Below are 25,063 nucleotides of genomic sequence, written 5' to 3'. Positions count from 1 at the left end.
TATGGCGAGAACATCCACTGTCGAAATACCATGGTTTTTCATCTTTGGACACCAATGCCACTGCTTCTGATACAAGTGCCATGCTACATCTCAGACCTCTGTGGATAGGTCGTTGAGTAGGTTTCACTGTCGTATGTCCTAAATCAGATTTCCTGATCCAGGCTTGATTTCGAGAGCTATTCCACCAGTACTTTCCTTGTCTCAGCAACTGATTTACTTTCTCCCGATAGTGATAGCATTTCTTCTTGATGTGACCTGGTTTTCCACGGTACTAACATCCTCTCTCATGCTGAATCTCTGGTCGTAGCACCTTCTGGAGATTCTTAACTTTCTCAGCAACAGTCTTTGAGGTAGTACCTTCACTTGTTATTCTTCCCTCGGAGTTGGAGCTTGGGACAAATTCGATGGGTCATGTATCACTCTTTCCATACCCAATGTATCCTAGACCTCGAGGAGTCTGATCCTGTCTCCCCAAACTCAAGATTTAATCAAGTTCCTTTGACCCAGTGAGCATCCTGACAGTCTTGTAATGATGTTCCAGCTTGGCATTTAAGTCAGACGATCGGGCCTTCTCATTTTTCACTTGTTTCTCTAGTACTTCAATTTGGACAACAAGCCGTTCATTCTCCTTCTTCAGATCTGAGGTATTTTCCTCATTTTTTCTTCCATCATCGAGTTCTTTTCTGAGATTTATCACCGTGTCTTCCAACCAGCTTTTCTCCTTTTTGAGACATAGATTCTCCTTGCCAATCTGAACTACTGTCTGACACAGTTCTTGATAGTCAATTCCATCATCACCGTTTGCGCTTGACTGATCATCGTTAGTTTCAGTTTCTCCTTCCACGAACTCTGTGATGCCAATGAATGCTACGAAGTTAGCCAGCTCCTCTTCATCATTGTCTTCTTCTGAGTCTATCTCATCAATTCCGATCATCGATTTCTCACGTTTCCTCTTCTGATCATTGACACATTCCAGCTGAGTGTGTCAAATTCCTTTGCACTTGTAGCACTTGATTTCTCTCCTTCGGACAGTTGGACATTCAGTCTTGTAGTGTCCATACCCCCTTACACTCATGACACTGAACCTCCGCTTTCTGATCGTTCTTTTCTGACTCAGATGTTCGTTTCTCACCTTCTGCAGCATATCGTGATGTACTTCCTCTTCTCTGACCTGATTCGGCTCTACGAAGGACTTTGTCAAAACGCCTGACTAGCATACTTACTGGATCATCGTCATCTTCTTTGTCATCTGATTCTTGTGATACCAGAGCGACTCCCTTTCCTTTCTTTCCTCCGTCAATCTCCATTTCATGTGCTCTCAGCATCCCCACCACTTCATTAAAGCTTATCTCATCTGTGTTTAGAGAGACTGACATAGCTGCCTTGTACGCGGTATACTTAGATGGTAGACACCTTAGGAACTTCTTGACCAGCTTCTTATCCTTGTACTTCTTTCCCAGTATCAAGGATTCCTGAGCTATGCCACTGAGTTGTGAGCTGAATTCTTCAACTAACTCATGTTCTCCCATTTTGAGATTCTCAAACTTGGATGCTGGATAATCCAATCGTGAGCTCTTCACTTTTGAAGTTCCTTCTAAGTGAGTTTGCAGTATTTCTCATGCTTCCTTGGCTGTCTCACATCCCTGAATCAGCTCAAAATGCTTCTTCGTAACACTAGCATGTATAGCTGAAAGTGCTCTGGAGTTGAACTTCGCCATCTTGAGTTCCGTCTCGGTCCAATGTTCTTCTTCTTTGTTGGATTCAACACCATTCTCGTCCTTGACCTTTGGATCTCACCATCCAGTTGTCACAGACTTCCACGCCATGGCATCAATCCTTCGAATGATAGATCTCATATGTGACTTCCAAAGTCCATAGTTGGATCCATCCAACATCACCCTTGTGCTTAACACCAGCTCATGATAGTTCTCTATTTCTTCCGCAGGATCTCACCTGTTATATAATCGAACGGGTGACCGCTCTAATACCACTTGTAAATGCAAGAACTAACCCACAAAGTAAAGCACAGAGTACACCAGAGAATATCTCTACAAAGATATGTGTTATTACTAGTATTTTTTTAAAGTGAATTTACAAGTCTCTCTTTAAACAGAACCCGAACAAGATGAAGACCCTTCTTGACTTGTCCCCCTACCCTCACACGTCCTAAGATCGAATACAAGATCTCTAGAACCTCTACCCCTTAGCCCTTAGTGTTATTCACTCGCTTACGAGCTTAGTGAACTCCACTCTTATGCTAAGAATACAATTCTCTCGACTACCATAATCCACAGGTCGAGTATGACTATATATACAATACAGCCAAGTCGGCTATCCACGCCTATCTACCCAATATTCACTATCTACCCAAATAAGGTAAGTTCCCTAAAAACATCTACAAAGTCTTTAAGAACTTCCCATCGTGAGATCTCCCTTCTCCAAGGAGAATCTCTTCAAGCTTGCTCCCCAAGATGTCTTCACATTAACTTCGCCTTGGTCTGCAATTCATTCTTCAAGTCGCAATCTTCATCTTGACTTGTTCATCCGCACGTACACTTCTCTGTTGCAGACTCTGCTCCATTTGCTGTTGTACTTGCGTCTGTATCAGAACGTCCATCTGATCTTTGCATCTACAAAAAGAGGCCCGCCAGTGAAGGAGCAGAAGCTGATATTTCAAGGCAAGGAGTTCGAAAAAAGTCACAGATTAGCTGACTACAACATGAAGACGGATGCATGTACATATTCTACTTCAACTCGAACAATGTTTTGAGATTACAACGTGCAGTAACATTAGACGGTCCACTCCAAATAAGCTCTGCAATCTGTCGATGAGCCTTCTCCGTCAAATGAAATGAGTCGAAAAATAAGTATTCGGTATCGTTCTCACATAACCCATAACCTTGTGATAGTCCCGAAACTCCACAGTCCCACAACATGCTTTTTTCCCTTCTTTAAACCCTTTTTAACAAGAATAAAAGTCTTTTTTGCGCAACGGATGTGGTTTCAGTGTTGCCTACTCAGCAAATATTTCTCATGTCATAAAAATGTTATTATTTACTGGTTTGGTTCAGTTTTTCGGTTTGGTTCATTGATGTAATTGAATTAGATTTGGTTTGATTTTAAGTATTAGTAAACAAATCATTATTTTTTTTAACATTATAAACTAGAGAAAGTTATGTGTCGTTATTATGTGCTAACATGAAACTTGTGGTTTCACTGTTGTTGAACCGTGTCGTGTTTTTTTTAATATGTGCAATCGAAAGGTGTGATGCCCAATCTATCTTGGACCCAGAGCCCAATATCATGAGAACAGAAAATACCCATTAGATTAGCTATATTCAACAACGACTCTTTTTAAAATCCTCGAATAAAGTTACCGTTTTACACAATTCTCAACAAACAAACAAAAAAAACGCTCTTCTTCCTCCGACTTGTATCTCATTATCTCCCACAAGATATCACTCAGGCTTTTGAAGGTAATCCGTCTGATTTAGGTTCGGATGAACGCAGCTAAACACACAACACACACTAGTTCTCTCTCAACATGTATTGTTGGATACATCTCAAAGTGAAGGGGTTTGCCATCACTTTTTTTTCTGTGAAACTATAATGTGTTAGATTACGTTTATGTGATAATGATGTGGGCCTCTATCTGTTCACGCCTTTTGTAAACTTTGTTTAAATCGTCTTTACTGCCATAGTGTCATCTTTTAATTGTGACATTATGATGAGGGTTTAAGTGTTGAAACTTTTACATTATATAGTTTGAATATATTGTTATAGACAGTTTGTAACTTTTTAAAAAATGTTGCAGTCTCGATAGCCTTATAATGGAAGCAATGTCCACTAGGAAAGAGCATGGTTGCTCTAACAAAACATCAATTGGTACTTACATTGAGGTATTCAGTAGACATTATGTGTTGTCAAATTGTTGAGCAGCTAAGTCCTATCGTGCTACATTCCAATCTGATGATCCTCTGTGAATTAATATGCTGTTAAATAGATTTTGTGACGTCATTGACTGTACCTGTGTTCCTTTTATTTGGTTGTATAGGAACAATATCAAGCTCCACCTGACTTCAAACATCTTGTCCAAAATTTATCAAGGTAAGAGTTAAATACAATCAATTGACCGTAGGTATCATTTGCATATATTCTTTGTGAAATCAACTTGGAGAGAGAAACTAAATGTGTTGAGAGAGAACTATATTTATAGCCACCGGAGAAGCAACATTCATGATTTTGCACGCCGCTCTGGCTGGAGTCGAAGGGGAGCATCTGTAAGGCTCTTCCCTTGGACCTGACCAAGTCACATCTTCTCCGACAAATACACAGTCGCATTCCGTGAGGTATAACTAAGTAAGCATACCCGTTTTGGTGTTTTTTACGGCATATGTATAATTTTTTATCTTTTTCTCCTGAAAAATTCTAACATTTTTCAAATTTCTATATCTATTTTTTCTTCTTTCATTTTAAAAAAATCTTAAGTTTTGGTGTGTTTGAATCCGGAAGCTTAAACCCATAATGTAAAATCAAACATGATATCCTGTCAATTTTTTATCGTTAGAGATATCACGTATATTTTGTCATCATATTCTGTTCATTTAGCTTCCTAATAGATCTCAAAATGTTTATTTCAAGTTTTTTTTTCTTTAAAAGTTTTTGATTATTTTTAAAAAAGGTATTTTGTATGATTGATTACGGAAGCAGAAATGCATAATGTGAAAAACTATGATATCCTACATGTTTTTGATCGTTAGATATATAATGTTTGTTTTGTATTCATAATATGTTCATTTAGCTTCCTAATCGATCTCCCTGGATGTTTTTCCAAGTTTTTTCCCTTAAAAGTTTTGATTTCCAATTTTTTTTACTTTAAAAATATTCGATTTAAAATATTTTGTAAATTTTTGTATGATATGCTTAATTTGAAACTAACCGAACATCGTATCCTGTCATGTTTTGATTGTTAGAGGTATCACATTTGTTTTGTTTTCACATTATGTTAATTTAGTTTCCTAATCGATTTCAAAATGTTTTTCCAATTATTTTTCATATATACTAGTCTTGTTTAGCGTTTAAGTCTTGACTCCTATTTAATTTGACCGAAGGCTCTGTAGTTATGTAAATTTCTTTATTGTTCATATTATAAGTAACATTCATTAGTTTTTATTATTTGCAACACAACAAAAAAAAAGATTACAAGTAAGACTTGACAAGATAATGATCTCCTCTCTTATTTTTCATACTTACCTATGCATGGACAAATTCTACTTCAACTCAAACAATGCTTTGAAATTATAAGGTCCAGTAACATTAGACCATCCACTCCAAATAAGCTCTGCAATCTGTCGATGAGCCTTCTCTTTCAAATGAAATGAATCGAAAACAAATATTCCGTAACGCTCTCGTATAATTCATAACCTTGTGATCGTCCCAAAACTCTGCCTCCACAAGTATTTATTCCCCTCAATGGTCCAGTCCCACTACATGCCTTCACTCCCTCTTTAAACACTTTGAACCAAAAATATATACAAATCAGAGGTTTCTTACATAAACAGTTACATGTAGTTACCATATGAGTTGACTTACCATATTTCGATTCTTTCGGATAGAGAAGTGTGCTAATCGTGAAGGACGTATTTGAATCCAAATAGGTCACTCTCTAGACCCTCTAACACATTAAGAATCTTCTTGTTGTGTAGATCGATCAGATCAGTGATTGCCTTAAAACTAGATCCTATATTTGTTCGGTCTATGATCAATGAGGCTGGTTCACAATCATACGATCCTATATTCAAGAATTCAAACTTCCTTCCTCCAACTTTATACACGTCCTAGAAACACATAAACTCACTCTCTCATTTTCAAACAAACATACAAATATTATAAAAATTAGATTTTAATCAAGTATCACTACAAGAAAACATATTTTTTACGAGGGAAATATTCGTTGTAATTTCATCGTAAACGGGGTTTTACGACGAATTAACCTCGAAATACGTTTTGTTGTAAAACGTCCGTCATAACGGAGATTTCTTCGTAAACGACTTGTTATGTTTACGACGAAAATAATTCATCGTAAAGCGCAGGGCAAGGTTTCGTCGTAAACGAGACGTAACTTTTCGTGGTAAACTCCACGTAACTCTTTCGATGTAAAGCAGACGTAAATATTTTTGTTGTAAAGGACACGTAAACCTTTCGATGTAAAACCCTCGTAAATCTTTCGACGTTAATCACTCGTAAAAATTTACATGAAGTTTACATCGATTCTTATTATTAATATATATATTGAATTTATTTTGAATTTATTTAATATTCAGAATTTAAAATAATTTAAATTTTAAAACGAAATATGAAAATGAAAACCATATTTTTAAAAAAGCATTTAAAAGTCATACAATAATATTTAAATTCATAATACAAATAGAAATATAAAAAAACTACATATTCTCGAAGTAGTCGGTGGGGTTGCTCGGCTGTTGACGGGTTGGATCGGACTCTTGGGGATCTCGTACTTGCAACCCAAGAGTGGCTCGTCTCTCACTCAACATTCTCTGCATAACCGGGTTTCCCACGGCCATCACGTCTAGCAAATCCTCAAGAGAGTCTAAACGAACATGCTGGCTATCCATTCGAGCTTTCATCTGAGCAGTCTCTTCATCCCGTCTCGAAGTGTATGACGAAGTTGTCCTTGCAACTTCCTTAACAGAGCCTATACCGACTATCCGTCCCTTCTTTTTAGGAGCCACCTATAAAATCAAAACATATATTAATATAGTTAATTATGTTAAAATATTAAAAATAATGTAAACAAAAATTTTAAGTTGTACCTCTTCGAAGATTCTGTCGGCCTCTTCGGTGGACAATGTGACTGGTAATCCATCGGGAGACTCCTGGGTTAGTTGCGTCTCCTGTTCTTCAATCCGACCAGCCACTGCTTGGAAGAGTTTCTCAGATGTAGGATCCACAAAAACTCCGTCGGATGTGGCGTGAGTCATCTTGAATAGGTCAGACAGAGATGGTAAGACTCCAGTCTTCTCGAACTACAAAAAAAAAATTAAATTAAATATTAAAAATTATATTAATTGAATATTTTAAAATATATACTTAAAACAAAACTTGCGGCTTCTAGACGGACTCATGCATGAGATTTTTGTCCGGTTCTGCGAAGCATGGGCAAATGACCATCTTTATCCTTTGTCCTTCGAGAAGCCGAGCACGAATTGGCCTTTTTGATCGAAGAGGGTGCTCCCAATAGCCGATGAGGCCATCCCACACATCCGTCGTGAGCTCAGTGGGCTTTCCCTCATACCCGTAGATCTCCCACTTGTCCTTCCAATCGAAGACTGTGCTGCAGTGGCGGATCTTTGCCTTTGCAATGAATTCCGCCTTCACCCTCTCGGTGATTCCCAAACACCAATGCCACTTTTGCTGAAACACAAATATTTTGAAAAAATTACAATTAATAATAAATATTAAATATATATATATATATATATATTTATATATTTAAAAGTGAAAATTTAATTAATTTTAAAAATCTTACCGCAAAATATTTAAACCACGTGATCTTAACGTGATTTGGTGTCTTGCTCCAGTTCAGATATGCCCCGTCGTAATAACCCTTAATCGTCGCCGAAACGCTCCGGCTAACACGGTTGTTAGCCCCAAACCTGAAAAAAAACAATTTAACCGTTAGAAAATAAAAATAATTTAAATTTTAATGTAATAAAAATTAATAACTTACCAATAAGTTCCTCGGGGTCTATCGGGGTCTAGAACATTCAAACCCTCCCGTCCAGGCTGGGCAAGCAAATCCTCCACCGTATATCTTGCGAATGAAGCATATGAAGGCACACGCAAATCCGGATGAACTGCACCTTCTGGGACAGGCTGAGGTGCAGCCGCTGGAGGAGGAGGTGGAGGCATATGCGGTGGAAGAGGAGGACTCGAAAAACCTCTTTGAGAAGTTTGAGAGTCTGGAACTGCATCAGAAGACGATGGACCAGAAGAAGATGTACCGGAACCATCGCCAAACAACTGGGCATAAGTAGGTGCTGTTGGTTTCGCATCTAAAAAAAATTAAAATAAATTTAATCAATTACGACGACATAATTAAAAAATTATTCCGTTACCTAACTAATCACCTAAACTATAGTAATCCATCATCTAACTAATCACCTAAACTAATTACCTAAATAATCACCTAAACTAATTACCTAACTAATTAATCACCTAAACTAACTTTAAAAAAAATAGAAGAGGAAAGGGAGTGTACCTTAGAGGGAGAGCAGAAGAGTATGGGAGGAATGAACGAGGCAACCTCGTTCTCGGCGTCTCAATATATAGAAAATGGTTCATCGTAAACGCGACGTAATATTACGACGAAGTTACCAGACCCGCGTTTTTCCATTTACGACGAAGTTACCAGGCCCGCGTTTTTCGGTTTACGACGAAATTACGTCGAAACGTCAGTTTACGACGAAGTTACCAGGCCCGCGTTTTTCCATTTACGACGAAATTACGTGGAACAGATTTAACGATTTACGATGACTTTACAACGCTTAACCCTAAACACCGAGAATGAAATCCCTAAACCCGAAAATCACGTATCATCTAACATCATATCTTCTTCTCTACTACTTCTTGCTCTTTCTCCAACTTAAACTCTAAAACCCTAAAACTCCAAATAATTTTTTAAAAACTAAAGAAATACATATTATATAAAACAACATTTGTTACACATAGATTAAGATGGTAAAAAAAATATTTCTTTAAACATACGTTACAATAGAGAAATACAACATTTGTTACATATATTACATCACTCTAAATCGTTTTCGTTCTCATCAATATTACATCATTCTAAATCGTTTTCATTCTCATCACTATCATTACAATCATCATCGTCGCTTCTCTCGAACTCGTCTTCACGTGCTTCATCTGTCGCATCTTCGAGAATATCTTCATATTGAAAGTTTTGCGGGTCGATCAAAAGGATTTCGTCAGTTGGTTGTTCTGGTACCTCAACTTCATTGATAGCGTCTTCTTCTTGCAAGGGCGATTCTTCTCCAGCGACAATGCGTCCACGAGGTGTAATTTTGATAGCAGCCAAACAGTTTATCCCGGAAGTTCGAAGCCGAGGATAAGGAATGAAGCTAACTTGCTCGGCTTTTGAAGCTAAAATGAAAGGCTCAAATTTGTTGTATCTTCTCCCAAAATTGACATCCACAACACCAAATTTGTTATGTCGAATCCCTCGGTTCACAACAGGATCGACCCATTCACATTTGAAGAGAACGCATTTTAGCTTCAATAACCCCGGAAATTCCACTTCAATAATATCCTGCAAGATCCCGTAAAAGTCTGTTTCACCTTTCACACATATTCCGTAGTTACTCGTTTCCCGATGTCTCCCATACTCGTATGTGTGAAAGGTAAATCCTCGTGTGAAATACATAGGTGATGTGGTGACCTTTGCAACTGGACCTTGAACCAATTCGTGAAACCATACGGGATAATAAGGATCGTCATAATCAACCAGCAAAAAGCAGATATTCTTAATTAATATTGAAGTATCAAAACACTTACTTAATTAATCAATGTATGAGATATATTACGTACCTGTGATTTTAACCACTTGACAAAATGCTTATCTTTACGTGTGTCCACATCAGTAGCAGATATTCCTGGTATTGCTTCTTCAACTTGAGATACAAACATGCTGCAAATTAAACAAATAATCAAGTCATACATAATTAACTTCAATTCATATAATTAACATTCACAAAAATATTTACCTTTCAAAGTAACGGGTCACTGCATCCTCGCAGTTGAGCAGAATATAAGTGTGGGCACTATGTTTATCCTCTTCACATGACCACCATACTTCTTTCGTTTTACCACCAAACCGTCCAATTTCGCAGAAAATGTCAGGAACACTATCAATTGGATATGATGTCGGTACTCCACCATCATCATATCTTCTAGGAACTCTTTTTCTCGTACGAACAGTTGGAGCAAAGTATTATGATGTGAAGTTAGATGTTTCGGCTGTCAAACTCCCCGCAACTATTGAACCTTCCACCTTTGCAATATTTCTTGCTTTCCCCTTCAAATGTTTCATCTGTCGCTCATATGGATACATCCATCCGTTGTGAACAGGTCCACGAAGCAATGCTTCATACGGTAGGTGGACAACTAGATGCTCCATGACGTCAAAAAATGAAGGAGGAAATATCTTCTCCAGGTTGCACAATATGATCGGAATGTTCTGATGAAGTTGTTCGATGACTTCTTCCTTGAACGTATGTGTGCTCAGATCTCTGAAAAATGCTCTGATTGCTGTATATTGCAAAAGTAATCAAATTAATAACATTTCATAACATATGTATATATATTATAAAATTATAATTACATGCAAGTGCTTCATGGACATTTTCTGGAAGGAGCTCGGCAAAAGCAAATGGAAGTAGTCGTTGCATAAACACATGACAATCATGACTCTTCATTCCGGAGAACTTTTGACCTCGTTCAACACATCTTGATAGATTTGAAACATAACCATGAGGAAACTTAACTTCTGATGCAACCCAGTCAAACAAGGTTGTTTTGCCTTCTGATGACAACCGGAAGATGGGAACAGGAACGTTTCCATTGCTCTTGATATGTAACTCACTTCTTGAGAAAATATCAGGTAAGTCAATCCTTGACTTTTTGTTATCTTTTGTCTTCCCAGGGACGTTAAGTAATGTATTCATGATGTTCTCAAAAAAGTTCTTCTCAATATGCATGACATCCAGATTGTGGCGTAAGAGAAGATCATTCCAATAGGGTAGCTCCCAAAATATACTCTTATTATGCCAATTGTGAGAGACATCATACCCATCAGGCATATTTCCAGGAACATGCCAATTACCTCCAACCTTAATTGTTTCATGAGCTCTGCAATAATCAATGTCTGCTTCGATCTGCTGGCCGGTGAGATATGGAGGAGGACCGTCTCTGACAATTTTTTTGTGCCGAAACAATGTTTTACTAGGATAAGACTTGCGCCTTGCGCAGGGTGAGTTTATTTGTATATATTATCGATAGTTTCTTTTATATATTTGATCATTTTATTTATATATATAATATTTTTTGTTGTTATTATATAATTTCTTTCCGATGGATCGGATCAATTTTTATTAAAAATAATGGAACAAAACTATAATTAATACATCATAGGTTGATCGGATTGGACATTAAACAAATTATGACATAAAACCTTATTTTTTCCATCAAACACATTCTTGAAAAAAGTGAACAGTATTGTTTTCACCGTTGAATTATTTTGACTTTTATCTTCCATATGGTTTTGAAAGCTTTCAAATCAACCATCAAATTGATACATGTCATTTTAATATTTTTAGTCGTATACTTAAAGAAAACTTACATTTTTGTAGTTTAAAATCATTTTAAAAAATTCAAAATATAACATATAAGAAAAAATCTAACATATAAGAGAAATATAACATATAAGGTGTCCTAATTTTTGTATTTTAAAGTTGTTTAAAAAAATAACATATATGGTTTCCTCATTTTTGTAATTTAAAGCTATTTTAAAAAATTCAAAATATAGCATATAAGAAAAAATCTAATTTTTTTATTATATGGTTAATGTGATTGTTTATTTTTTTAATAATATAAAATTAAACAAAATGAAGAAGGATGCAAATTTTTTTATCAAATCTTTATTATTCATAATCATTAATTGTCATATATATGTAAATCATATTAGGTAATTTTGTAGCTTTTATTTAGGGAAAGAATACACACTTCTTATATTTTAGGTTAATATAATGTTCTCTAGTGGACATTAAACAAATTATGACATAAAAACCTTATTTTTTTCCTCGAACACATTCTTGAAAAAGTAAACAGTATTGTTTTCACAGTTGAATTATTTTGACTTTTATCTTACATATGGTTTTGAAACATTTCAAATCAACCATCGAATTGATACATGTCATTTTAATGTTTTTAGTCGTATACTTAAGGAAAACTTACATTTTTGTAATTTAAAGTCGTTTTAAAAAATTTAAAATATAACATATAAGAAAAAATCTAACATATAAGGTGTCCTCATTTTTCTATTTTAAAGTCGTTTAAAAATATATAACATATAAGGTTTCCTCATTTTTGTAATTTAAAGTCATTTTAAAAAATTCAAAATATAACATATAAGAAAAAATCTAATTTTTTTATTATATGGTTAATGTGATTGTTTATTTTTTTAATAATATAAAATTAAACAAAAATGAAGAAGGATGCAAAAATTGTTATCAAATCTTTATTATTCATAATCATTAATTGTCATATATATGTAAATCATATTAGGTAATTCTGTAGCTTTTATTTAAGGAAAGAATACACATTTCTTATATTTTAGGTTAATATAATGTTCTCTAGTGGACATTAAACAAATTACTCTAGTGGACATTAAACAAATTATGACATAAAAAACCTTATTATTTCTATCGAACACATTCTTGAAAAAAAGTGAACAGTATTGTTTCCACAGTTAAATTATTTTGACTTTTATCTTCCATATGGTTTTGAAAGCTTTCAAATCAACCATCGAATTGATACATGTCATTTTAATGTTTTTAGTCGTACACTTAAGGAAAACTTACATTTTTGTAATTTAAAGTCGTTTAAAAAAAAATCAAAATATAACATATAAGAAAATTCTAACATATAAGAAAAATATAACATATAAGGTGTCCTCATTTTTGTATTTTAATGTCGTTGTAAAAAAAATATAACATATAAGGTTTCCTCATTTTTGTAATTTAAAGTCATTTTAAAAAATTCAAAATATAACATATAAGAAAAAAATCTATTTTTTTTATTATATGGTTAATGTGATTGTTTAATTTTTTAATAATATAAATTTAAACAAAAATGAAAAAGGATGCAAAAATTGTTATCAAATCTTTATTATTCATAATCATTAATTGTCATATATATGTAAATCATATTAGGTAATTCCGTAGCTTTTATTTAAGGAAAGAATACACACTTCCTATATTTTAGGTTATTATAATGTTCTCTAGTGTTATATAATTATGGAATAATGTGACACCATTAGATTAAACTATACTTTATATTAGATGCTCTAGAATTCTTTGAAATAGAATTTAGAAGGCATTTAGAGTGCCACCTAGGATTTGGGGTTTTTTTTAATTAATACAAAATTAAAGTTTTAATTTTTCAAATGCTTCTCAATTAATATATAGGGGATTTCTTATGTACGGATGGGCAAGTGGAAGAAAGCGACGATGACAATCTAACCAACAACTCTTCCTACCATTCTTCAGTTGAAAAGCATCCGTCGATCCAAGACAATATGGACAAGATAATCTTCCATGTGCTGTCCAGCCAGACAACATCCCATAAGCAGGGAAATCACTTATCGTCCACAGCAGAACTGCATCGTAAAATTGTTTTTCAAGGAACAATCGTACGTCCTCACCCCTTCTGACCACAATTGCTTTAGCTCTTCTATCAACGGTTGAAGAAAAACATCAAGAGACCGTTTTGGATGCTTCGGCCCAGGGATTAATATGGTCAAAAATAGAAATTCTTGTTCCATGCACATATCCGGCGGTAAATTGTACGGCGTAAGAATGACTGGCCACAAAGAATATTGTCTACCAGACATTCCAAATGGACTAAATCCATCGGTGCATAACCCAAGATAGACATTCCGAATATTTGTAGCAAAATCTGCGTGTACCTTGTTGAAATGTTTCCACGCTCTTGCGTCTGATGGATGTGCAACCTCACCATCTCTCTAGACATGTTCTGCATGCCACCTCATCGACGCAGCAGTCCTCTCAGATTGATATAATCTTTTCAATCTGTCTGTAATTGGTAGGTACCACATCCTTTGGTACGGTACCCTATTTCCTCCCACGGGCTTGCGGTTTGAATCGTGGTTTTTTGCAAAATCGACACTCTTCTAACTTGTCATCTTCTTTCCAGTAGATCATGAAGTTGTCGATGCAAACACCAATCATCTCCGAAGGTAACCCAAGACTATAAACCAATTTCTGAATCTCATAATAAGATTCAGCAGACACGTTGTCTTCTGGCAAATACTCTTTAAACAACTCTGCCCATGCATCCATGCAATTCTCAGGTAAATTATGATCCGTTTTAATATTCATCATCCTAGCTGCTAGAGACAATTTAGAGAGACCTTCTCTACAACCAGTGTAGATTGGTTGATTTGCAGCATCTAGCATTTCATAAAACCTTTTTGCATCCAAATTATGTTCTTCTACATTTCCAGTTCTATCAGCTATTGTTGTAGTTGTTTCTAAAAATGCATCACTAATCATATCTTGAACCCTATCATGATCTATCATCTGCTCCTGATCTTGATGAGAATTATATTCATTATGCAAATGATTCGGTTCTTCACTATGATGAGCATCCTCAAAATTATTATTACTACTACTAGCTTCATTTCCTCCATAACCCTCTCCATGTTGATACCAAATGTAGTAATGTGGTGTAAATCCTTTGTTTACTAAATGCTTCCATACAGTTTCACTACGTGCAAATTTTGAATTCTTGCATTTCCGACAGGGGCAGAACATCTTACCGCTTTCATGCGTGATACGTGTACAGCCCGCCTGGTGCATGAATGTCTCTAGCCCGCTCAGAAATGCGTTCATCACCCTCCCGTCGGAATCTTTGTGCAAATACATCCAACTTCATAACTCGTAAATACTACCGCCACCGGCCATTTTTTTCTTAGATTTTTTTTTTGAAATTTTTTTTTTCTGTTTTTTTTTCGGATTTTTTTTTTGTTTGTGTGTTGTGAGGAAGAGAGTTGTGGGAAATGACATATATATAGAGAAATTTTCGAGTTGGGTAGTTGAAATATAACAACGATTTTACAATGAATGTTTTACATGGATTTTACATGGTTTTAACATAATATTTACAACGACTTTACGACGAAATTAGGTAAGTTAAAGCGCATTGAATACACGTTTTCACCTAAATATAACGGTAACATGTTTCGTTGTAATGTCGATGTAATGATTACGACGTATTTCTCATTCCAAGTACTTTCGTCGTAAACTTACATGGATTTTACGACGAAAATATTTCGTCGTAAATTTACATGGCGTTTACAACGAAAGTTGGTCTCCTCGTAACTGCGTTGTAAACACCATGTAAATTTACGACGAAATATCTTCGGTCTTATGGAAACGTTTTCTTGTAGTGTATTATTAGCTAAAGTAAACTGTAAAGTTTAGAAATCACATGATCAAATGATGACTGAGAGGATCGCTTTATCAGCAGACATGTGAAAGACAACATCTTGTGATATTATTACAAAACATTCATCGATATTATTATTATTGTGAACACGAAGTATATATATGACCAACAAGATTGGATAAGCTATATATTGATGATCTCGACTTTATTTTCCGTGATACATTGGCGATTCTAATTAAATTCAAATAAAGCTTTGAGATTATAAGGTCCAGTGACATTAGGCGGTCCGTTCCAGATCAGCTCTGCGATTTGTCGATGAGCCTTCTCCGTCAAATGAGTGGAATCGAAAAACAAATAATCGGTAACGTTTTCGCATAACTCGAAACTTTGTCCCATACGGTTCCCACAAGTATTGATTCCCCTTAACGGTCCGCTTCCACAACATCCCTTCTTCCCTTCCTTAAAACCTTCAAAAACAAAACAAAACAAACAATGCACAAAACTTTCAAAAGCTACTAAAGGTCAATGTCTTATATAGATTTACTTTTAGTTAATACCGTATATCGAAGGATTGTTGATTCTTTCTAATAAAGAAGTGTGATAGTCATGAAGGGCGTATCTGAAACCGGATAGTTCACGTTGAAGCCGACTTAGAGCATCCGCAAACTTTTTGTTGTGTAAATCGACGAGCTCGGTGACTGGTTTGAAACATGATCCTATGTTTGTTCTGTCCAAGATCGATGCGCCTGGTGCACAGTCGTATGCTCCTACATTCAAGAACCCGAACTTCCTTCCTCCCATTTTATACACTTGCTGAGAAACATAACACACACACACACACACATATATATATATATATATCAATTTTAGTCCAAATGTTCATATACTTGAGTAAGATTAGGTTTTAATTTTACCTTGATCACGGATGTTGTGTTACCAATAACAAAGTCAACGAATTTTTCTATAGAATTTGATTGAAAGAGTGACGAGTTTGCACTAAATGGATAAAATAAGTCGTTGCCACCGATATGAAACAAATAAACAGCTCTTGAAAAAATCTTCTTGACCTCTGCGTTTCCTAGTTCAGATCTCAGCATCCTTTCAACGTTCATGAAGCTATTTAGTTGTGTTCCCAAATTTATCACCTTGAACGGTTAAGAAGGCAAACAAGGGAAAACGAGACAGTTAAATTAGTCAAATAACTATATCATCGGACACCAGTTAAGTTACTTAAGTAATAGTACTAATGTTTAATTTATACATGTATATATCTCAATTCTATTATTTCTCAGTTTCAATAAATTTTCTGTTTAAAAGTAATTATCGCTTTAAAATTTTATCTAACTCTTTATCACAAATATCTAGTTTGTATATTCATAATTTATATTTGATTTTATAATTGATAGTTTGTATATCTATCTTTAAGACTGAAAGTATAATTTATTTAATCAAAACAGTTTTATATCAATTACTAGTTTATATATGAGGCTTAACAGAATATAATTTTCTTGTTAAACTACACATTGCTCCGTTTTGAAAGCTCGTGCTTCAAACCAAGTAACTAGGCCATTGTTATTCGTTATATAATCTTGATTTCCCATTGTTTTGATAAAAGCAGCATGTTTCTAATATCTTTGTATATTCATAATCTCAATAATTGATTCTTTAAAAAAAGAAAAGTTATTATAAAATATCAGTAAAAAAAAGTTGTTATAAATATGGAATAGGACGGAATTTCATAAGTTCATTGTTTTCTAAAAACATGTTGACATATTTAACCTTTTCATTAATTATTCGCATGGAAATATTAAAACATTGATGGAGTTGTAATAGTTGATGCTATGTACCGTTCCGGGAAAGGTTTCGACCAAAGATCCGGCACCGGCGGAAGCAAAACTAACTCCATAGGTAAATTGATTGTTACTGTTGCTTGGTTGTAGATTTGGTGGGATCAACGGTAACCATGCGTTCTCAGCTATCACGTCAGAGACCATTTCAAAAGAAAGTGTTTAAAACTACAATTCAAAAGAACACAAGTTTTTTTTTTTTTGTAAACTGCATTCAAGACAAGTTTCTGATCGAGTCAAAAAAAGTATGTTACCGATGAAGTCAGGAATCAAACGTCCGTCAGAGATTCTTCCGGTGGGGAACTTGAAAGTGGTTTGACCGTAAGGCCAGAAATTAGATCGGAAGGTAGTATCAATGTAGTTGTTGTTTCCGGCATCGAACAGAGAATCTCCGAACACGAACAAAGCAGTTTGGTTTGTTACCAAATTATTATTATTTCCTTTGCAGTTGATTGAGCTGCTAGATAAGATTATTGTGTAGATGAAGAAGATGATCGAAATTGATCGAGAGCTTGCCATGTTTAATGTTGTTATGTTTTTTTTTATGTAAAGCTTTGGTTGACTTATATAGATTATCGGAAAAAACGTTTTTATTCCACGGATTGTTTGTTTTCTTTTCCTTATCTTGTTTATTATGGAACAGTGTTCTTGTGGTCAAGTTGGTCTTTCAAGCAAAATTTTCAAATGCATATATTTAAATGAAAAAGGACGTGATGTTTTATCTTACAGATAAAAAATTATTAAATTGACCAAGAAAAGTTCTATATATAATAAGTGATTGTAGTTTTTGTATACTGTAGTACGAGTGTGAAGAGTTACATGAAGATTTAAACTGGTCAAATGAATTATACAAGTTAGATCAATGGAAAAGAAAACAAATTTTATCAAACAATAATTTTCTTTTTCTGGAAATAAGTGTCCTTATACTTTTTCAGCACCTATGTTAAATATTTGGTATGTACCCGGCTTTTGGCATGTCAAAAGATCCATTTGCACGGGATCTCAAAAAAAGTACAGCTTTTTAGTTAGAATTTAAGGTCATTTTCACAGTTTTAGGGTTCTTTTTTACCAAACTCTTGTACTGTTTTCTTAAACTCAAATTTGGACCGAGTCCAGACAAAGAATGAGTCATGCCGCTTTGGAGGGGTGTCTTATAGGAGTGGGTCGTGTTTAGTTTTTAATTGTAGAAGTGGATCGGCCCAAGTTTTTATTTGTGTTTTGTATATACTTAGTGGAGAGATAAATAATTGATGACACTTTTAATTTTTTGACCCATAAACTTTATGTATTTGACCCACTATTTTAACTTTTTGACCCACAAACTTGTTTATAGTATACGTATAAAATTGACCCTAAAACTTAAGAGTGGTACGTGCGAGAGAAATCAAGTCGATATTAAACCTCAATTGACCACTTTGCCAATTTTCTCCGCCTTGGAGTCTTTTTCTTTTTTTCTTTCGACCGCCTTGGAATCTTAGAGGGCGTCAGCCAAGACTTTTACATGTTCTTCCCCGCAAATTATTACACGCTGATTATTTACAATAATATTAAGACAACGCTTGAAGGCTGCCTCGGAAAGACCATGCCACTAAAATTCTCAGATTTCGATGCCCTTTTCACTCTTTAGGTGTTGCGATGAAGATTTCTATCAAGACTATGTAGGAAAAGAGTATAAACCAAGAGACTGAGGATTGTTCCGAACCCATCGACATCAAGATCCATGGAGAGGCTAGTCTTGTTTAAAATCACCTTAGTATTAAAAAGGAATCCCCTTAGTATTAAAAAGGAAGCACAAAAAATAAGAAACCTTCAGATGGTAATATATTTACAGGAGTACCATTATGTCAGACAGATAGAGCTTTTCAGACTCCTTTTAAAAACAGCCACAGTCACCCTAGAAATTTACTATTACTGCCATTGGACAGACATTCCATATTTGTATCTTGATTTCTTAAAACAAGAATGTCATTTCGTCAAAGCTGTATACATTAAATATAACATATTTAGGTGCTTGGTAGTTGCTGTAGGTGCTGTCCACAGCCTTATTTATTTCTAAAGCACCAAATTCAGAGCAATCAAACTTTAAATTTTTTTTTGAAGCAACAGCTCTAGAAATAACCTACAGCTGTACAAGTGCTCTGCAGAGCCAAATATCCAAAGCAAATTTTTAGTGCTTTCATAAAATTCTACAGCAATAAAATTTAAAGCCACAGCAAAAAATCTACAGATTTTTTTCTACAGCAAAAATTTTAAAGCTACAGCCATTACCAATCGGACCCATAGTTTGATATAGTATATCTGCTCCTTCTTTGCCGTCTTTATATAGTTTGATATAGTATCTTGATCGCTATTATGACTCATTTTTATATATCATTTGGAATATTCACATACCAAGAATCTCCTACTTCCTATCTCCTATCTCCATTTGATATTTTTTTTTCTCAATTATGTTTTTTTTATGATCATTTGTATTTACTAATACAAACAAAATTATTTAATTTCAAAATTATTTCAACCAATGAAAATCCTATAAATTAAATTTGTTGCTAGTCAAAAATATTGAAATAAATTCCGGGAATTGAAAATCAAAATTTCTATATAAAATATATGTAAAATATGGGTTCATTTCATTAATTCATAATCAATATTTGGAAGTTTATGATGTTTGAAATATTTTTTAAAATAAAAAAAATTTATGCGATTATAATTTAGGATAGAAATTAGTGTTATTTTTGGAAATATGGTGATCTCAAACGAAAATTAAGGTATTTATTTTGGTCATTTTTTATAGTAAATTTGGAAATACTTGATTGCAATTATACAAATTTCAAAGATTTCTACAATTAATGCTAATTGCCGTGAATAATTATACCTTCTCAATCATTATATCAAAAACGGAATCCTTTATTTTCAAGTTTAATATTAACCTAAAATAGTCCTAAAAGTAATACATTTGAATATATCTAAACTTGCAAATTGCCAATTAGTATGATCATAAGTATATTTTGCGTATCTTTCGAATTTATGTCGTAATAAATTGAAACTTATATAAATAAGGAGATGGCCGTGTTTCAACGATATCGTTGTCTCTCTATTTCTTTCTCTCTAAGTTTCTGTGACTTTATATTTTATTCTATTTAAAATTACCATGCTTACTGTTACTTTGGATTACTTACGCAAGCTGTCCGTTTTAACGTGAACCATTTATTATCTCATCGGCCAGATCTGTATGGAGAAATGGTAGCGGTAGGAGATATTGAAGGAGCTGAGATAGAGAAGCATAGTCTGCACTTCTCTTTAGTCAATATGGAGTCCGTTTCCTTTATCCTTTGTTTCTAGACTTATCTTCACTGTTTTTTCGTATGAACTAAAATGGTGTTACTTTACTCTAACTGACAGGTATGAACACATTAACTGTATAGCATATGCAGAAGTTGCTCTGTTCTTAGATGATTACTGGAACTCAACCAATGCCCCTGTTGCCCTATGTGTGTTACAATTTTGGGAAATTGATTGGGGTGTTGGTAACTTTCAGTTCTAATTCTATCAAACATGTATTTGTTGATTTTGGTATTCATTTATGCTGACGTTTACTTTTTGGATCATGATCAGGTGGATTCAAGCACGTGAGAACAATTGATGGATTTTCGAGAATTTTATTTGAGCCTGATGATGTTCCAGAGATCCAGTCTTTCAGAATGAGGTAATATAATTCGATTGTTCAATAGACATTATATTTATGCTCACTTATTTCTATATTTTTTTAATAGGATTCCATACTATGACTACTGAAGAAAAGAATCATGGATGAGCTGAGCTGGTTACGAACTAAGTTATAATGGTGTCGTTTAATTATGTTTTGTTGCTTTCAAATATGATTTTTCGCTTTCATATTTGGTGTTCTCCTTATGTTTTCTTTGAATTTAAAACTTGAAGTTATAATATATTTTTCCCAGATTTAATTTAGTAATCACAAAAACTATCTAAACTGCTAAAAGAATAAAAATTTAGCGTTAATTATTCAATGACTCCATACTATACGTATGTAAACTGTCGAAGATGAGATGTAAAATCATTTCAAATGGACACATATCAAAACTGGGTAAATTATTGGTATTATAATCTTACTTTGTAAATAGAGAGATAGATAAAAGAAATTTTTTTTTTTACATTATCAAATCTCGAACCTGAATATTTCCAACAGTTAGGATTGTAACCTTCAATCAACCCAGCTACACGGATCAGAGTTTTTGCATGTTGGTGATACTTTCTTGAGACCTCCGCCTTCGGTTTAAATTGAAACAAAAAAAAATAAGTTATTAGATGTTTCAATGAACAGAACGACATTGTCATTGAAGAATCTCAAAAGCTAATTAAACAAGGAGATTTAAACGATAGGAAATCACCTGGATGATGTACTGCCAATTGCAAATCATGAGGTACGAAATCCTAACCCCCCCCCCTCCCCCTCTTTCGCCATCGTCTCCGCCTTTTTCTTTATCAATTTATTTTTGTGTTGGTGATTAAGCTAAAAAATTTTACAAAATTACAACTTCTGGGTCAATAAAATTTTGGCTTATAATTTTGTCACGAAAGCCCAAATTAAAGATGATTTAAAAGGCCCAAAATATAATGACGTATTCTCTGTGGGTTTCTTTTCAATCGTAATAATAATTTTGGAAAAATTAAAATTTAAAGATCAACGTGTTATTTGTGTGGCCCTTAACCTATTTCACGTAACTTGAATTTTTTTTTAAAGAAAGATTACTTTTCTTTTTGATTTTATACTATTATGAAATAAGGCCCAACAAAATAAAATTATTCTATACACCAAAGTTAAAACGAATTTGATTGTATAATTTTAAGAATTAATGTGTATTACATAAAGTCCACTATATTTGCTTTTTATAAAATATATACTTTTAAGTTCTATATAATACACTTTATATTATACAAACCATGCAAAATACAGTTTCATAATTTTAATATTTCATTTTTATAAATCATTTTTATATTTATCTCACTCCGCGCAGGGCGCGGATTTAATCCTAGTGTATGGTATAATAACTACATACTGGACATGCAAGTCTTATTTAGCGTTTAAACCTTTTCGTTGACTCCTAGTTAAATGTGATTGTAGTCATAGAAATTTGTTAATTTGTTCAAATTTAAGCAATATTCATCAATTTTTATTATTTGCAACACACAAAAAACACATTACAAATAAGACTTTGCAAGATAATGATCTCGTCTCTTATTTTTCATACTTATCCATACATGGACAAATTCTACTTCAACTCAAACAATGCTTTTAGATTATAAGGTCCAGTAACATTAGACGGTCCACTCCAAATAAGCTTTGCAATCTGTCGATGAGCTTTCTCCATCAAATGAAATGAATCGAAAAACAAGTACTCCGTAACGTTCTCGCATAATTCATAACCTTGTGATAGTCCCAAAACTCTGCCTCCACAAGTATTTATTCCTCTCAATGGTCCAGTCCCACAACATGCCTTCTTACCTTCTTTAAACCCTTTGAACCAAAACAAAATACAAGTTAAGAGGTTTTTTACATAAATAGTTACATGTAGTTTACCATGAGTTGACTTACCGTATTTCAAAGGGTTGTTGATTCTTTCAGATAGAGAAGTGTGGTAATCGTGAAGGGCGTACTTGAATCCAGATAGGTCACTCTCTAGACGCTCTAACACATTAGGAAGCTTCTTGTTGTGCATATTGATCAGATCAGTAATTGGCTTGAAACATGATCCTATCTTTGTTCGGTCTATAATCAATGAGGCTGGTGCACAATCATACGCTCCAATATTCAAGAATCCAAACTTTCTTCCTCCAACTTTATACGCTTCCTAGAAACACATAAACACACTCTCTCATTTCAAACAAACAAACAAATATTAATATAGAACTGTTTTTAACCAAGTATTATTAGCAAAACTGTTAAATAATCAAAGTAAAGTTTATAAGTCACATGATCAAATGAATACTGAGAAGACTGCCTCTTACTAAGGGGGTTCTATTCAGATTCTTAATATTATATGATGTGATTTTAATCTCGAGATTATAGGAGTCCACAACCTCCTAATAATAAAAAGCAGTTTGAGATGAATTTCCATATGATTTTTACCTCGATTACGGCGGTTATGTTACCAAAAACAAAATCGCTGAATTTCTCTTTGGAAATGGATTGGAAAGTGGAAGAATTTGCAAATAAAATGGGATAAACGTAGTCGTTGCCTCCAATATGAAATAGATAAACAGCTCTGGATATAATCCTCTTGGCCTCTGAGTCTCCTAACTCAGATCTCAACCTTTTTTCAACGTTTTTAAAGTTATTTAACTGTGCTCCCAAGCTTATCACCTTAATTGTCAGAAACAATAATAATGTTAATTAATAGTCAACGACTTTATATTTGATGTAATAAGCTGTCAACAGTATGTACCATCCCGGGGAAGGTTTCAACCAAAGCTCCGGCACCACCTGAAGCAAAATTTACCCCAAAGGTAAATTGATTGTTACCGTTACTTGGTTATAGATTTGGCGGGATTAACGGTAACCATGCATACTCAGCTGGCACGTTAATAATCAGTCAAACTGAAAAATGACAAACAGAGAGTATAATCAAGAATCAAGAACATATTTAGTAGTGTTACCGATAAAGTCAGGGATCAAACGTCCATCGGAGATTCTTCCTGTGGGCGATTTGAATGTTGTTTGACCGTACGGCCAGATATTAGACTTGAATCTTGAGAAAGTATCTATGTAGTTGTTGTTTCCGGCGTCGAACAGAGAATCTCCGAACACGAACAGAGCAGCTTGGTTTGTTACGAGATTGTTGTTGTCTTTGCAATTGATGGAGACGATGGATAAGACTACGGTGTGAACAAAGAAGAGGATCGAAACTGATCTAGAGTTTTCCATGTTTAAATGTTGTGTTCTTGGAGGTTAATTATTGTAAATGATATGGTTTGTTTATACAAATGCCTATGTTTCGTCTACAGATTAAAACAAGTGATCATTCCTCGTGGAAACTTCGAGTAAATGTATTTTTTATGTTGTGAGCTTTGACCTTTCATATAAATATATTGAAATTTACGTCGTCAGTTAGTATTAAAATCTAAAATCACCTTTCGTTTCAAAGTTTATCACAATTGAATAAAGCTATGAATTGGATGGAAGAAGCGGTTTCTTGTGGATCATTCTTGTGGATAAAGTATTTTATCAAACATGACAAAAAAAATTATGTTTTTACTGTTTAGTAATGTAGAAGAAGAAAGATTGAACCAGAAGACACAAATACATAATTAATTCAATGAATATAGAGCCCACCATAAGTAAAAAAAAAACCAGAGCGGAAGAAAAAAAAAAGAGTCGTCGTCTCTCCATCTTTTCCGATCAACGGCGTCTTTCCGTTACTTGGTACAGTGAGAAGGTGAATGATTTTTCTTTCTTGTTTCAGTCCACTTAAGTAGCCTAGATGGTTCCAAATCTGGTCAGAAGTTTCAGTCTTTCGGATTGAAACGGAGAGTTTCAAATCGGATTCCATAGACATGGATCTTGTCAGATCTATGATATGTGGTGGTTGGTTTATGGTTACTGGCTGTATTGAATAAGAGCGTGTCAGGTAAGGTTCGGTTGGCCTTGCTGTAGTGTGGAGCGTAGACGGCACGTGGTGAGCCTGTACGGCGTCCAATGGCGAGTTTAGTTGGTTTTGGAAGGTTTTAGTGGAGCATATGTGACAAAAAAAAAAAGACACAAATACATACTCCGGATTAAAGCCACATTATTATAGCATTTTCACTGAAGGTTTTCAGATGAAGTTCTAATTACTACTAAAATAAAAACAAGAATTAAATAATACTTTGGAGATATTAACTTATGATTTCGTTGACAAAAAAAAACTTATGATCTC

The 25,063-nt window shown here is 34.3% G+C and overlaps 1 protein-coding gene and 1 pseudogene across 1 annotated transcript; both read right to left on the bottom strand.

Annotated features, from left to right (window-relative positions):
• Positions 1–15,023: 15,023 nt before the first annotated feature.
• LOC106436462 (GDSL esterase/lipase 3) lies at positions 15,024–17,810 on the bottom strand. Its single transcript, XM_013877426.3, has 5 exons — positions 17,387–17,810; positions 17,133–17,260; positions 16,200–16,430; positions 15,843–16,098; positions 15,024–15,752 (listed from the first exon to the last, which is right to left on the bottom strand). Exons 1-5 carry the CDS (start codon positions 17,649–17,651, stop codon positions 15,517–15,519), a joined length of 1,116 nt encoding a protein of 371 aa, XP_013732880.1. The 5' UTR covers positions 17,652–17,810; the 3' UTR covers positions 15,024–15,516.
• Positions 17,811–21,192: 3,382 nt separating this feature from the next.
• LOC106436463 lies at positions 21,193–24,904 on the bottom strand (annotated as a pseudogene).
• Between the last annotated feature and the right edge of the window lie 159 nt (positions 24,905–25,063).

This window comes from Brassica napus, chromosome C6, assembly GCF_020379485.1.
Source record: "Brassica napus cultivar Da-Ae chromosome C6, Da-Ae, whole genome shotgun sequence".
Taxonomy (NCBI): domain Eukaryota; kingdom Viridiplantae; phylum Streptophyta; class Magnoliopsida; order Brassicales; family Brassicaceae; genus Brassica; species Brassica napus.
The sequence above is the reverse complement of the archived record's forward strand: the minus strand, read 5'-3'. Positions and strand labels throughout refer to the sequence as shown.